The sequence below is a fragment of the Siphateles boraxobius genome, unplaced genomic scaffold (assembly GCF_051911475.1).
Source record: "Siphateles boraxobius isolate OS27281-9 unplaced genomic scaffold, OSU_SipBor_1 20, whole genome shotgun sequence".
NCBI lineage: Eukaryota > Metazoa > Chordata > Actinopteri > Cypriniformes > Leuciscidae > Siphateles > Siphateles boraxobius.
The window spans coordinates 15411401-15425234 of NW_027508811.1; the positions used below are offsets into that span (position 1 = coordinate 15411401).

At 38.4% G+C, this 13834-nt stretch overlaps 1 protein-coding gene across 6 annotated transcripts in view; it reads left to right on the forward strand.

Moving 5' to 3' along the window:
* slka (STE20-like kinase a) overlaps positions 1 to 13834 on the forward strand; it is a 36535-nt gene that overhangs the window by 11020 nt on the left and 11681 nt on the right. For all 6 annotated transcript variants that reach the window (XM_077237050.1, XM_077237051.1, XM_077237052.1 and 3 more), the window contains exons 2-12: positions 2819 to 2983; positions 5797 to 5845; positions 6775 to 6924; positions 8707 to 8779; positions 8926 to 9120; positions 9510 to 9591; positions 9682 to 9828; positions 10005 to 11174; positions 11451 to 11581; positions 11714 to 11837; positions 13106 to 13285. In XM_077237050.1, coding sequence (XP_077093165.1) covers positions 2819 to 2983; positions 5797 to 5845; positions 6775 to 6924; positions 8707 to 8779; positions 8926 to 9120; positions 9510 to 9591; positions 9682 to 9828; positions 10005 to 11174; positions 11451 to 11581; positions 11714 to 11837; positions 13106 to 13285 — 2466 coding nt within the window. The remainder of the gene's footprint in view (positions 1 to 2818; positions 2984 to 5796; positions 5846 to 6774; positions 6925 to 8706; positions 8780 to 8925; positions 9121 to 9509; positions 9592 to 9681; positions 9829 to 10004; positions 11175 to 11450; positions 11582 to 11713; positions 11838 to 13105; positions 13286 to 13834) is intronic.

The window sequence follows — 13834 nt, forward strand, 5'->3', positions numbered from 1 at the left end:
CTACCGCGACAAAGCACACACGCGACAAATGACGTCAGAAAAGCGTCAGTATAACCGGTTATGGTCTATTACTGAACCGATACCGAATCGTCCTCGTCTGCATCGCGATGCATCGTAGAAACGATTAATTTCGACACCCCTAATATGTATGTAATACCACCAGAAATGAGAATTTTACTCACTATTTGATGTGAAAGAACCTGGTCTTCCATTAAAAATGTGAGAGGGCATACAACTAATAAAATGAGAAATCACCTAGGAATCCTTTCATATATTGGTAAAGGGTGGTTCAGGCTTGGAAATGTATACTTTTCCTGTATCTTGTAAGTAAAAAAACTATTAAAGGGCCCCATTATGGATTTTTGAAAATTACCTTTCATGTAGCGTTACTACTGGCTCTCAGATAGTAACAAAGAAAGGCAGGAGAAAGTTCGGCAAACAAATGTCTAAGGAATTATTTGTTAACTCCAAAATTTTACATTTGCATACAAACAACAATTCAAACACCGAACAAGGCCGGTCTCTCCCGCGTCCTCTCGCCACACCCAAGCCCTCTTTATGCCATCAGCTGGGACACGCCTTGCGCGCCGGCATCCCCATCAATTAAGCACAGGAAGTAACCTAGGATAACAACAAGACACGAAACAGAAGAAATACAGAAACACAGACAATCGCTGGATGTAACGATGTAATGAAAACATCCTGCAAAGTCTTAAATCTGAAAATGCACCGTATATAAAGTTATTGTCTTGAGTCAATTAAATTAATCGTTTTTCAAACGAGTCATAAGCCGTTTCGTTGTGACGTCAAGATGAAACATTAGTATATTGCCTGCCCACCTATTGCACGCGCAGACACCAGGGAAACTTGAAACCCCCTCAAACTGGCAGCTGATTCCTGTACTGGATAGCAGCATCATTTTGAGAAGACGGCGCTGTGCATAATGTGAAGTTAAAGCCAGTTATTTTTCAGTTCCGAAGGATGAGCATGTGAAGAATCAGTGGTTAAAATTCATCTTGATTATGTTGGTTATGGGTTTGTTGAGTATGCTTATATGAGTGTTCTCTTAATTGTATTATTAGGGGTGGGGCTATTAGCTAATCAAATTAATTGAAATCACGGGGTGGGTCAGTTGATTGTGAGACCTATATCCCTGTATCAAATGTGTCCACCATTTGTCTGAAGAAGACCCAGTGGGGTCGAAACGTTGCTTTTTTTTATTAAATATGGGAGCATAAAGCAGTGTTGCGGACATTACATTTTCTTTTACTATATTAGTTCTTTCTGTCCTGCACCTGCCAGAAGGTGGGATGTGCACACAATTTACTCTTTTTATTAAAATTCATCTTTACCACGATATCACAGCAGTATAATCCTAAACTTTTCCTGTTCCCTTTATTTTACTGACGACTGCTTCTCAAATCTCGGAGTTCAATGCAGGATTCGCAAACCGCTTGCTCTTGAAAGATGGTTTATTTTGTGTAGGTCTCTTGCTAACTGGCTAACTCACATTATTACTGTCTTACTGAAATACTTCTGCTAATCAGCTGTGGGCCACTATTACCTAAAACTGTGTCTATTAATGCAGATTATCTATCGTTCTCACTACTTTGAGGAAATATTTGTTTTACCAACGTTTATGTTACATCAGATCATTCACTCTGAGCTCGGCTAATGAACATTGCATAGGTGCTACATGCACTGTTATTGATACAGTTTCCACGTATTCATCACAATATATTAGAAAAATACTCGGTAAATAAATTAATACAAGTATAAAACATGCACTTGTTAATTCTGATGGTGAGGAATTACAGTTGCAACATCTTATAATGTACCTCAAACTGAGTAGTGTATCACTGTGGAAGGTCCTGCTCAAGTCGTCCTTGCGATAGAGGTTCGGGTTGAATAACAGTGTTTTATCTTCGGAATCGTGCTGGCATTAATATGGTCAAATCGACGTCATTGTTCGTTACTGTGTTTAGTTTACAGTGTAGGAAGACTCAGGACAAGCAGAGCTGACGTTGTTATGGCAATGGGCGTTTTTGTTCTTGATACGCTGTACACGGTAGGCCAATCACAACAGACTGAGCTGTCTGGCCAATCAGAACAGAGTAGCTCGCGGTAAGGAGGGATTTAGAGAGTTTGAGTCATTTGACGAGTCGTTTGAGAATCATTGAAAAATAGGATGATGTGCAAATGTATATTATGAGGAAATTAAACTTTTTTACCTTTAATGCGTGTAAACATGTTGTAGGAGACTCCACAGCAACATTAGGAAACTTTAAAATGGCATAATAGGGGTCCTTTAAATATCTTTTAATGTTTCTAACCTGCTTCGCATGAGCAACTAACCGCTGGATTTTAAAAGGTTTAAAATTCACCTGCGCTACCTTTTTGAAACCCAGCATTTAGTAGTTTATGTGAAGCGCTTATTGTCATCGTCTTCAAGTAAACGGATTTGTTTCCTTTTAGACATTAAAGATGGCCAAACACTAGACTCCTAGAAATCAGGTAGAAGTCGACATATGACTTTGTGTAAGTATTTCTTTATTAGTCTGCCATATGCATCAGACATCGGGTGAAAGGAGTATGGGCAGTCCGTGAGCATGACGTCTGAGGCTGAGACTAGCGAAATTGAGCTTCTAGTTATTGATTGTATCTTTGTGGTTGTCTGCTCAGAGTAGAGGTGCATCATAGATATGTAACTCACAACGACACTGACAGTTATTACAGCTCAGATGTGTACAGCATCATAGAAGCCATTGTATGCCTGTGCTACCTGTTGAATGTTTGCCACTGTTTGCTTTTATCACAGGCTCAGAACAAAGAGACCGGGATCCTGGCTGCAGCGAAAGTGATCGATACCAAAACAGAAGAGGAGCTAGAGGACTACATGGTGGAGATTGAGATCCTTGCCTCCTGTGACCATCACTACATAGTCAAACTGCTGGATGCTTTCTATTATGAAAGCAAACTATGGGTGAGTGACTCTTCTCATGAGGGGTTTGGTTACTTCTGCTGTACTGCAGCCAGACACACACATACACACAGACATTGACCTCTGTAGGAGGAGTAGTAGTGAGAGCACACTTCACTCTCGCCTTGCTCATCGAGTAGCACTATGCTGTTGGTTAAGAAGTGTTTGTACACAAAACAAACTGGATCTTGCTGTGTTTTTCTCACATACTTCAATGCTATTAAAATATGGCATAATGTTCATTCTGGGCTCTGTAACGCATTATTTTTAAATAGTGTTTTTAATTTTCTATTTTTAAATGTTTTATTTTTATCAAACTAATTTTTGTTCCTAAAAAAAAATCTAAGATGTAATGATCCAATCAAATCCTGTTGGATAAAATCAAGTTCATTCCCACATTATTTCCCTCTCAATAACGGCAAAAACAGTTCAAGAAAACTTTGAAAAAAAATGAAATAGCGAAAAATGACAACGTCAAGGCCTAACAGCTGCATACTAGTCCACAATTATCCCTCTCTGTTCATCCCTGTCTGAAGAGTGTCAGTGGATCCTATTTTTCTACTATAGAGCTCCCAAGATAATTACGGAAGGATGGTTTCATATGATCCTCCCCTCTGCGGTTGGCATGTATAGAATGATAATGGCCTATTTCAAATGACCAGAGAAAGTGCTCATGAATTAATTAGATGCAAGACCAGTCTGCTTAGCCTGGCTTCTATTCAAGAGATATGAATGCACAGCTCATAGCTGCAAAAGCATGCCTCTTAATGCGTAGAGAGATCGTTCCTACACGATCCCTGTCAGAGCTGTGTAAAATATTCATTGAAAGCTAACTAAAATCTGCACAGCAGTCAATTGTTTGTCACGTAATGTTACATAACTCTCCAGCCTCCTGTCAGTGTTCATAGTTATTTCAGATGCAGCTGACTTTTCATGAGTTAACATAGTATGAAAGAACTGACGCTCTAGTGTTGAAGTGTGTCCGATAAACTTAAGTTCTCTTAGTTTGTGATGAGATTGCTTACTGTATTGTTACTATGTATTTCTCTCCTCTCATGGGACATAGCATAATATAGGGGTTGTATTGATTTTTCTGCAGCACCGGTTACCTTAAAGACCAGCTGCTGTGGTCAGTGTAATAGGACGGTGTACACTTACATAATGATTTTATCATTTCACTCAGAGGCTTAAATTTCATTTATCACTGCACTGCTTGGTTGCCATTATCCAGTATACCAAAATAACCTAATAAAACTAGAAGTTAGATTAGTAATTTTTACAAGATGTTTTTACAAAATGTCATCTCATCATAGCCCTTCTAATGATACCTGAGAGTGGCATTAACAAAGACCCCGGAAAAGGTTTGTAAGTGAAGTCATCAGTGCTTAACTAGAAGCCAGAAGAAACCAACATATAATTAATTTTATTGTGTAAACAGTGATACTTTCTTTAAGGATTCTTTGATGAATAGAAACTTTAAAGTTAATTAGTACACCATTTATTCAAAATAGAAATCTTTTGTAATAGTGTTGTGCTGATAGATATCGCAGATGCATTTGACGATATCAATACGATAATTTGCTCGTTTTACTATTAATGCATTAAATTATTATAAAGCTAGTATTGTTATTAAATTAATGTTAGGAACTACAATTAATTTGCCTTGGCTAAATTCATAACGACATCACAATAGCCTAACACTTGCGACAACACCGACACGTGCGTATGAGGACTCCTCTAAGAAAATGTTTTTAAAACAGACTAAAAAACTACATCCCACATCAAAATTGAACTGCAAGGTGATCCATTCACAAATTGTCAATAGTGCTTGTTTTAACAGACGCATAATTCTTATACAGAGCCAAGATGAAGACGGCATCGTTGTTCGTCAGTATTTTGTTTCCATAGCACATTAACATAACATTTAATGACTCTAATAACACTAAAAACAATACAATTACTAAATATTAATAATAATAGCACTAAAATTATATAGGCCTAATAACAGTCTTTAGTTCACAAACACAGCACAACTCTGAAGCTGCTTTTGATTTTCACAGATGGCAAACACTTGTTTAACAAGATTCTTCTAATTTTTTCACTGTCATTAATGTCGGTCCACAAGAGAAATATTAAGCCAGTAAATTAACATAGTTGCTATACCGCTATATCCATAACGTCTCTGAGAGAATGCGGCGTTAATGCAGCGACAGATGCCGAAAGCTCAGTCTGTTTCTACTTTCACTTTCAGGGAACGAGTGCGTTTACATGCACGTTCTTAACCTGATTATTCTGAATAAACTGACAATGCATGTGGTCATGTAAACGCATTAACCCGTTTTCCTTTATCGGAGTCAAGTCATAAGTTAAAGTATAAACAGATCGACTCTAGGGATCAATTTTTGCCCCTTACTCTGACTGCTCCCGGCATTTAAAACACATTAACCTGCGTTCTTTGGGCTTATTGAAGTGCGCATATGTGAAGTGCATCCAGACAGAGAGAGCACTGGTAAGCAAATTAATGAGTAAATAATCAAGTTAATATTAAAATAAGTAAGCCCCGCCCCCTCACGATAATATCGTGTATCGCCGATCTCACAGGCTGACGATAGGACGATATGAAAATGGAGCATATCGCCCAACACTATTTTGTAAAATAAATGCCTGTACTGTAACATTTGATAAATGTAATGCATCATGCCTTCTTCAACCCTTGTAATGGAGAATGGAGAAAACGCTAAATTGCAAACTGTGGAATCAGTGTCATTATTAGTTCATTCATTTTCTGGATCTCTGTCTTTCTCCCCCTTCTTTAGATTTTCATTGAGTTTTGTGCCGGAGGAGCGGTAGATGCTGTGATGTTGGGTAAGTTTAATGATCTTTGTTTAACTGAAGGTAATAGAAGGCTCTGTGGTCGTCTGAGTCTGTTCTACTGTGTGATGATGTTCCATTCCTCCAGACCTCTCTGGCACACCAGCATGCTGTGCTCAGTTTTGCCGCTGGACTGGACCATATAATTATCAACGTCAGTTTTTTAAGGAGTGGTTAGGCTCTTTTTAAAGCTACTCAGCCTTTTTCTGTGTTGGTTGGAAGCATTGTTGAAATGTACCCACATGGATCAGACCTTTTCTGTGACATGCCATGTCAGCATATTCACAAGTAGAAATTACTAATTTTTCATGGCTCTCAGTGTTATTAATTCAGCCAGAAACAATGCTTAAATGTCTAACAAATGGTCCCATTTCTTCTCTTTTTGTACAGTTTTGTCTGTACCATTTACAAAAAGCTATTTTCAATCACAAATCTTGTCCCCTTATTTAATTGAAAAAACATTTTGCAGTTGTAAACAATATCCTGTAAGAATAAAACCTCTCCTTATGACTGTTTAGTCTTTTGTGATGAAAATCTGGCTACTTCTACATTTAGCCTGAAAGAGAGGTGTTGCTGGTGGGAGGTGTTCTTATGATGGAAACGCTTTTGTTGACTCACTGTTTGAGCTGTTATAACTCCCTCTGTTGCCTTCTGCCTGTTCTGTGATGGCCTATCCCAGCAGTGCTGTTGTAATAAAGGCAGTTCACATTGCTTCAGTCAGTGTGCACTACTTAGCCAAGAACAACAGCAGAGAACAAGTCTTTTAATAAAAGCCATAGCCCTTTGTCACTTTTACATTGTAGTTTATTTGTCTAGTTTAACTTGTATACACATCACAGAAAATAAAAAAATCTTATAAAGTGTGCTTGCTTAGCAGTAACTCCGTTTATGGCAATTTTGCTTGTGTATGTGTGTGTCTGCAGAGCTGGAGCGGCCGCTGACAGAGCCTCAGATCCGGGTTGTGTGTAAACAGACACTGGAGGCGCTGGTATACCTCCATGAAAATAAGATTATACACCGGGACCTGAAGGCTGGAAATATTCTCTTTACCTCGGATGGAGACATCAAATTGGGTAATAGCTTCATGAAGTGTGCTTAAATACTGTCTTAGCTCCTGAGGGATAAATTACTAAAATAAAACATTTTCGTTAATTGAAATAAAGCTGAAATAAAATATTTTCGATGATAAAAAAAAAAACTTCAACTTATTTTAACTTATTTCTAATTTTCGTTCAAGTACTAAAATGAAAAAAGAAAAAGAAAAACGAATAAAAATGACAAATGCACATAACACAACAACAAAATTGAAAGAAAACTGAAAAATATAAAAACAGGTTACTTCAAAATATTAAGAAATACTATGATATTATATAAATGATCTTGAAAGACTGGAAGTATCGGGGAGTAGGGCTGTCGCGGTGAAGGATTTCCCTTGCGGTAATTTTGAGTGGCTCAATAGTGCGATATGCGCTTTTACCGCCATTTATTTATTTATATTTATTTGTTGCTATATAAATACGTGTTATGATGTGGTCAGCATACACAAAATCAATGTAACCAATGTAACCGAAACAGCGTCTCTGCGCATTGAACTCAGCGCGCAGTTGTTATGCCAACGGACTGTCTTTGAGTGAGTCATTAAACCGTTCATTCAACAAAAACGTTCAAAAAAGCTTATTCCTTAAATGATAGATGTAATGAAACAAGGTGTTAATTATTTTTTAACTTTGAGCTCCACTTTTCAAGGCTCAGCTGGCCAGCAATGCTAAACTTTTGGGCAAAGCTGAAGCAATGCTTCACTTAATAGAGACAATGGCATTGATTCAATGCGTGACTCGCTGCTTTCCCCCCACGGCTTCCTCGCGCTGTGTAATGCTGACCAGCGCTGACGCCATTCATGGTAAATACCCTTACACGTTAAAAGGATGATAGCCTACGACAAATATTTCGCTTTCCTTGGAAACGGCAACCTTTTCACGAATATACATGACTTGACTTCAAAGACAGACGCAGGTAATCGCACGCGCTCAGTCGAACACATTCACTGTCTGTTTAGGCTTAAGTCCAAATCCACGAATCCTCTGTACAAATCACCATGATAAACAATCTTGTTATCATTATTAACTTATTTAACATTCAATACACATGGTACGAACTACGAAGGGTGGCCTTATGAAAAAAGAAATCGCGGTTACTTGCATTCCTCTGCGGTTGGCCTGTCAGTAGCGCGGTACTGCGATATTGCGGTTATCACGACAGCCCTATTGGGGAGTTTTAAAATGGTGATTTCCCTGTCCTTGAATTGTAATCGAAATGAGTAAAATTATCAAAAATATATGATAAATAGAAAATATTTATTTATATAATGATACTAAATATATTTATAAAATGAATTATTCTTAGAATTATAAAAACATGACAATTCAATTTTATATACTAACAGTCATGACAATTCATAATTATAAAATTCTAATTTTATAATTGTTACATTTATATATTTAAATGTTGCTTTGCTCTAAAACATTAAATTGGCTAGGAATTACTCTGTATGGCTTTTGAAAACACCTAATAATTTCTGTAAAATGATTAAAATAAATAAATAAATAAAAACCTTATCCAGTCATCCCAAACATCTGGAAAGGTCAGGGAAAAGTAATTTTGTCAGAAAGTCTCATTAATTGATCTTCGGTAATTAATAGGGGCGGATATTAATTAGTAAACTGAAATGTTTATCTTGGCTTTTACGTTTTTCAACAACTTTTGTTGTTATTTGTCTTTTTTAATCGTTTTTTTAATTCCAAAGTGCTGTCAGTCAAAACTGTATGTCTCTAATTTTGATCAATGTCTCTTCTCAGCTGACTTTGGAGTGTCTGCAAAGAATACAAAGACCCTACAGAGAAGAGACTCATTCATTGGAACGCCTTACTGGTTAGTCACTCAATTTAAGTCTTGCTTTGAATCATGAGATCTGTCACAATGTAAGAACAGAGCTGTGAATAGGGCACATAATACGGTTCTTTATTTGTCCGATTTAACAAAATCCCCACCCTCCCCTTCTCTCTCTTAAATGCAAGGATGGCACCCGAGGTGGTGATGTGTGAGACGTCAAAGGACAGACCGTACGACTACAAAGCGGACATCTGGTCCCTGGGGGTGACTCTGATTGAGCTGGCACAGATCGAGCCGCCCAACCACGAGATGAACCCAATGAGAGTCCTGTTAAAAATAGCAAAGTCTGAGCCCCCCACACTCGCAGCTCCATCACGATGGTAAGAGTTATGACTCACAGTGCCATGATCTTCCACATGTGTCAATGAAGTCAAATGTGTTTAGCAAAAGAAGCAATATCGTTTCTGAGGACAGGTTATTTCAATAAAAAATGTTTTTGGTCATATTTAACAATATTTTGGGTGGTATGATAAATAACCCTCCAACTATGAAATAATAAAACGGAAATAATAAAATTATAAAACTAAAAATGGAGGCTATTGAGCTGATGAATCATAATATAAGCTGTCGCCCACCCAGAGTCCCAACACATGATCAGTCTGGAACTGGATAGCCTGTTGCTCAATAGTTATGACTGTAATACCCCAAACGAAGAGCCCTTTTACATTCAGCACATGGATTATATTTGTTCCTCCGCTGTGTTAAACAGGTCTCCAGAGTTCAGTGATTTCCTGCGGAAAGCGCTGGATAAGAATGTAGACAATAGGTTGAGTGCATTGCAGCTCTTACAGGTTGGGCCATCTTGTATTTCTTGATGCAGTTCCATTTAAAGGATGAAGTTAAAATGCACATGTTAATTATGATTCATGGTCTGCTTTCAGCATCCATTTGTTTCAAATGTGGAGGATAGCAAACCACTGCGAGAGCTGATTGCTGAGGCTAAAGCCGAAGTGGTTGAGGAGATTGAAGAGGGAAAAGAGGAAGAGGGAAAAGAGGAAGAGGAGGAAGAAGAGCCCGAGCCCCAGCAGGTACGAACATCAACATTTTTGACCACTTTCAGAACATAGGAGCACATTCAGAGAATCTGAAATTGTGATGATAATATGGTGGTGTTGTCTTCCATGCAGAGTTCTTTAAGGATCTTCATGCACATCACACAGTATTTTGTTACAGCAGTCGCTTTGTTTTTATTTGTTATATGTAGGCAGTGCCTGGACACAAACGTGCATTATCGGACACCAGCGTTGGCAGCTCAGAGGATGAGAGGCAGTATCAGAACACGCCAACTCTTGAGTCGGTCACAGAGAGGGCTGAACCTGAAAGAAAACCCAGTTCAGAGGATCAGGCTAGTGACAAGACCTCCGACATGCTGGTGGACACCAGCAAACCCAACCATGCGGAGGATGAGAAGATGAATGAGTTTAGTGTATCAGACACCGGCAATGAGGAATCACGTGTACTGGCTGTACCAAAACAAGAGGAATCTCCTACACCAGTGACCACAGAAGTGGAGATTTCTGATCATCCAAACCCACCAGCATCAAATGACACTGTCCTCCAAGAGATTGTGACCGTCAGTGAAGAAACTGGAGAGAAAGAAGTGAAGGTAGAAGAGACAACAGAGAAGAAAGAAGATTATGAAGAAATGCAGCAGCAAGCCAAAGCACCAACCACGACAGATGAAGAAGAGGAACGTATCCTGCCTTCAGATGAAGCTGAACCAGTGAACATATCTGATGGTGTTACTGAAGAAGGCACTGAACCACCTGTTACAGGAAAATCAGAAGACAAAATTGAGCCTGAGGAAGAAATTACTAAAAAGGAACTAGTGGAGGATGGGAGTACAGTAACCTCACCAGATGTCCTTACAGAAGAGGTAAAGAAGAACCAATTGGAAATTTCACCAGATGCTGATTCAGAAGGAAAGGAGGAGCAAATGGGAACTTCACCAGATATTTCTACAGAAGAGGTAAAGGAGGATCTTCCTCAAGTGGTAACAGAGGAACAAGATAAAGGTGGAGATGAGGCTGAGAGTTCAGAACCCAAAGAGGATCCTGCAACCAAGGGAGTAGATGTAGTAGAGGACACCTCTGTGAATGCATTGCCTGTTTTTGTCATCAATGGTGTAAAAGAACAGGAGGTCAGTGCAACAGAGAAACCTCAAGAAGCCAATGAAGACAGACCAGAGACCCTGGAAGCACCTACCATGCTTGAGAATGACCAGAATGCAGCAGAGGTGGTGAAACCTGATGTTGAAAAAGAGAAAGACTCTGACTCAGGCAGCAGTTCTGCTGCAGATACTAACAGCATTGACATTAACCTGTCAATCTCCAGCTTCCTCTCCAAAAGCAAAGAAGGATCTGTTTCAATACAGGTACCTATAACTCACATGTGTCAAACTCCGGTCCTGGGTCACTGTCCTGCAGAGTTTAGCTCCAATCAGCTCCAAAACACCTGCCTGGAAGTTTCTAGTAATCCTGAAGACCTTGATTAGCTGGATCAGGTGTGTTTAATTAGGGTTGAAGCTAAACTCTGCAGTGTTGTGGCCCTCCAGGAACTGAGTTTGACACCCCTGCTATAACTGCACCAGATGTCCTTGAAATTAAGGTTCTGGAAGTAAATATTCATTCTGCTTTATTCACTCCCACAGGACAGCAAGCGTCAAAAGAAAACCCTGAAAAAGACCCGTAAGTTTATGGTCGATGGGGTGGAAGTCAGTGTCACCACATCCAAGATTGTCACCGACAATGACACCAAGAGTGAGGAACTGAGATTTTTGAGGTATCTAAGCTGACATCAGTTACTGTTATTAATTAATTGCAATTTGCGACTGGCAAATGATAATGTATATATGATAATGCTTAAATGTTTTAAATCGCCAGAAAAAGTGTTTGAAGTGTGTTTATTTTGTAGGCGTCAGGAGCTACGAGAACTGAGGCTGCTGCAAAAAGAGGAGCAAAGAGCTCAGCAGCAGCTCAGCAACAAACTGCAGCAGCAGAAAGAGCAGCTCTTCAGGCGCTTCGAGCAGGAAATGACGGTCAGCACCCTCATTCCCTCACTATATTATTCTTTACATTAAACATTGTAATCCACTGTTTATTATACACTCTTTTGTTTAAGTTTTCTTAAATGCAGATGTTGCATGATGGATAAGTTAAAAGTATCTAAACGCAACAAGGCTGATTCACATAACAGGAAGGCTGCAATACACTGCCTCCCAACCATCTCTCTCATGTTAATTTGAGATTTTGCCAAAACAGTGACAAGTAGTGCTTTGGATTTATGATCTATTTTTGTAGTGTTGTGATCTATAGTAGCTCCACCCACATCGGATTTCATTGGTCCAACATCTGGCTTCACATAGTTTTTTATTAAACATCATATATGTTCTGATTGGCATTTTGCTTTCATCTGTTTACATCCAAAGTTTTGAATTTAACTTAAGCTCACTGGATGGATTTTCCAATTTTGCGCATGGGTACAAAATCGTTACTTCCTGATAAACTGGCGATAAACATCATAAAGATATAAGAAAAATTAAAGTTACTACAGTAGGAGAAGCCACTGTTTATAATAATTTTCATATATAATAAATTACTTGTGCCTAAGAACGTGCAGATGAAACGCAATACACGTGGTCATATTATCTTGCTTTCGGAGGCGGATGCCTGCTTTTTGGGATCGCAGTTTTGTAAGAGATAATTAAACTGAACCACTTTGATGACAGATTTTGCTGAGGCATTTCAGAATGACCAAAACAGCATTTCAGATGCTGTGCAACGAGATCATCCGCTGGGTAGTTCAGTTATGTCGTCCCATTGCACAGTCAAGTCTTTCATTGATGTGCATGGATTCAATTTATTCGGTAAAAGGTTTTCATCGTAGTTTATGCACGTTTTCTTATCGGATAAATTTTTTTGTCTGACTCAATTGAGTGCACAAGATTTTCATGCGCATTTTTAGAATTTATGTGCAACTTGCTGTTTCATCCAGTGGTTTTATTTTTTATTTATTTATTTATTTTTAAATGCGATTTACCAAAATGCACATAAAAATAGGTGGATGGAAATATACCTAATGACAGAAATATTTGCTATAAACTCATAAAGTCTGGTTTGGACTCAGTTGTAGCCATTGTTTAGTGTTTTTGTTGATACGCTCCCTTTTATTGAACCACTCGCTTTTAGTTCAGGTTTAAAAGCCTGATGAATTCTCACAGGGGCACAAGCACACAGATAAAATTCCTCAGTGCATTAGTGGTCAGTTAACGTAATTCAGTATTCCTCTTTCACACTCTCTCCACAGGGAAAGAAACGTCAGTATGACCAAGAGGTGGAGAACCTTGAGAAACAGCAAAAACAGACCATAGAGCGTCTGGAGCAGGACCACACCAACCGGCTGAGAGATGAGGCCAAGAGGATCAAAGCAGAGCAGGACAAGGAGCTCTCCAAGTACCAGAACATGCTGAAGAACCGCAAAAAGGAGGTAACCGAGAAAGAGGGGCGCAGAGTTGAATCTACTGTATTTATGCATGTATTTGTTTATCAGGCCATGACTTGTTGCTTGTTGGTACTAGGGATGAGCATTCAGAGTAATTTAACAGACGAGTACACTAACTAAAATATGAGTAATGGATTACTCATAATTAAATTTAAGTAAAAAATGCAAGTTTGACACTTTCAAGAAATTTTGTTTTATTCACAAACATTAAACTATATCACACTTGCATTGGTTTTGGGGAAAAAATCTTTGACGACCTCTTTTGAAAGAATGAGAAGTATGCATTAACAAAAAGTAAAAAAAAAAAAGAAGCTCTTATCTGGAACTTGCATAGAAATCATTTTGAAAAGTAGGCTGCCAGCATTAATGTATTTGTATTTGCATACATAAAAATAATGTTTCAACATATCACTTTCACTTTTTATAGCTTCACATTCTTATAAAAAAAAAAAGAGTCTGATATGTGTTCCTGCAACTTTTCATCCCTTTTTTTAAAATAAATGACTAGATCATGCTTAACATTTTCTTTACATT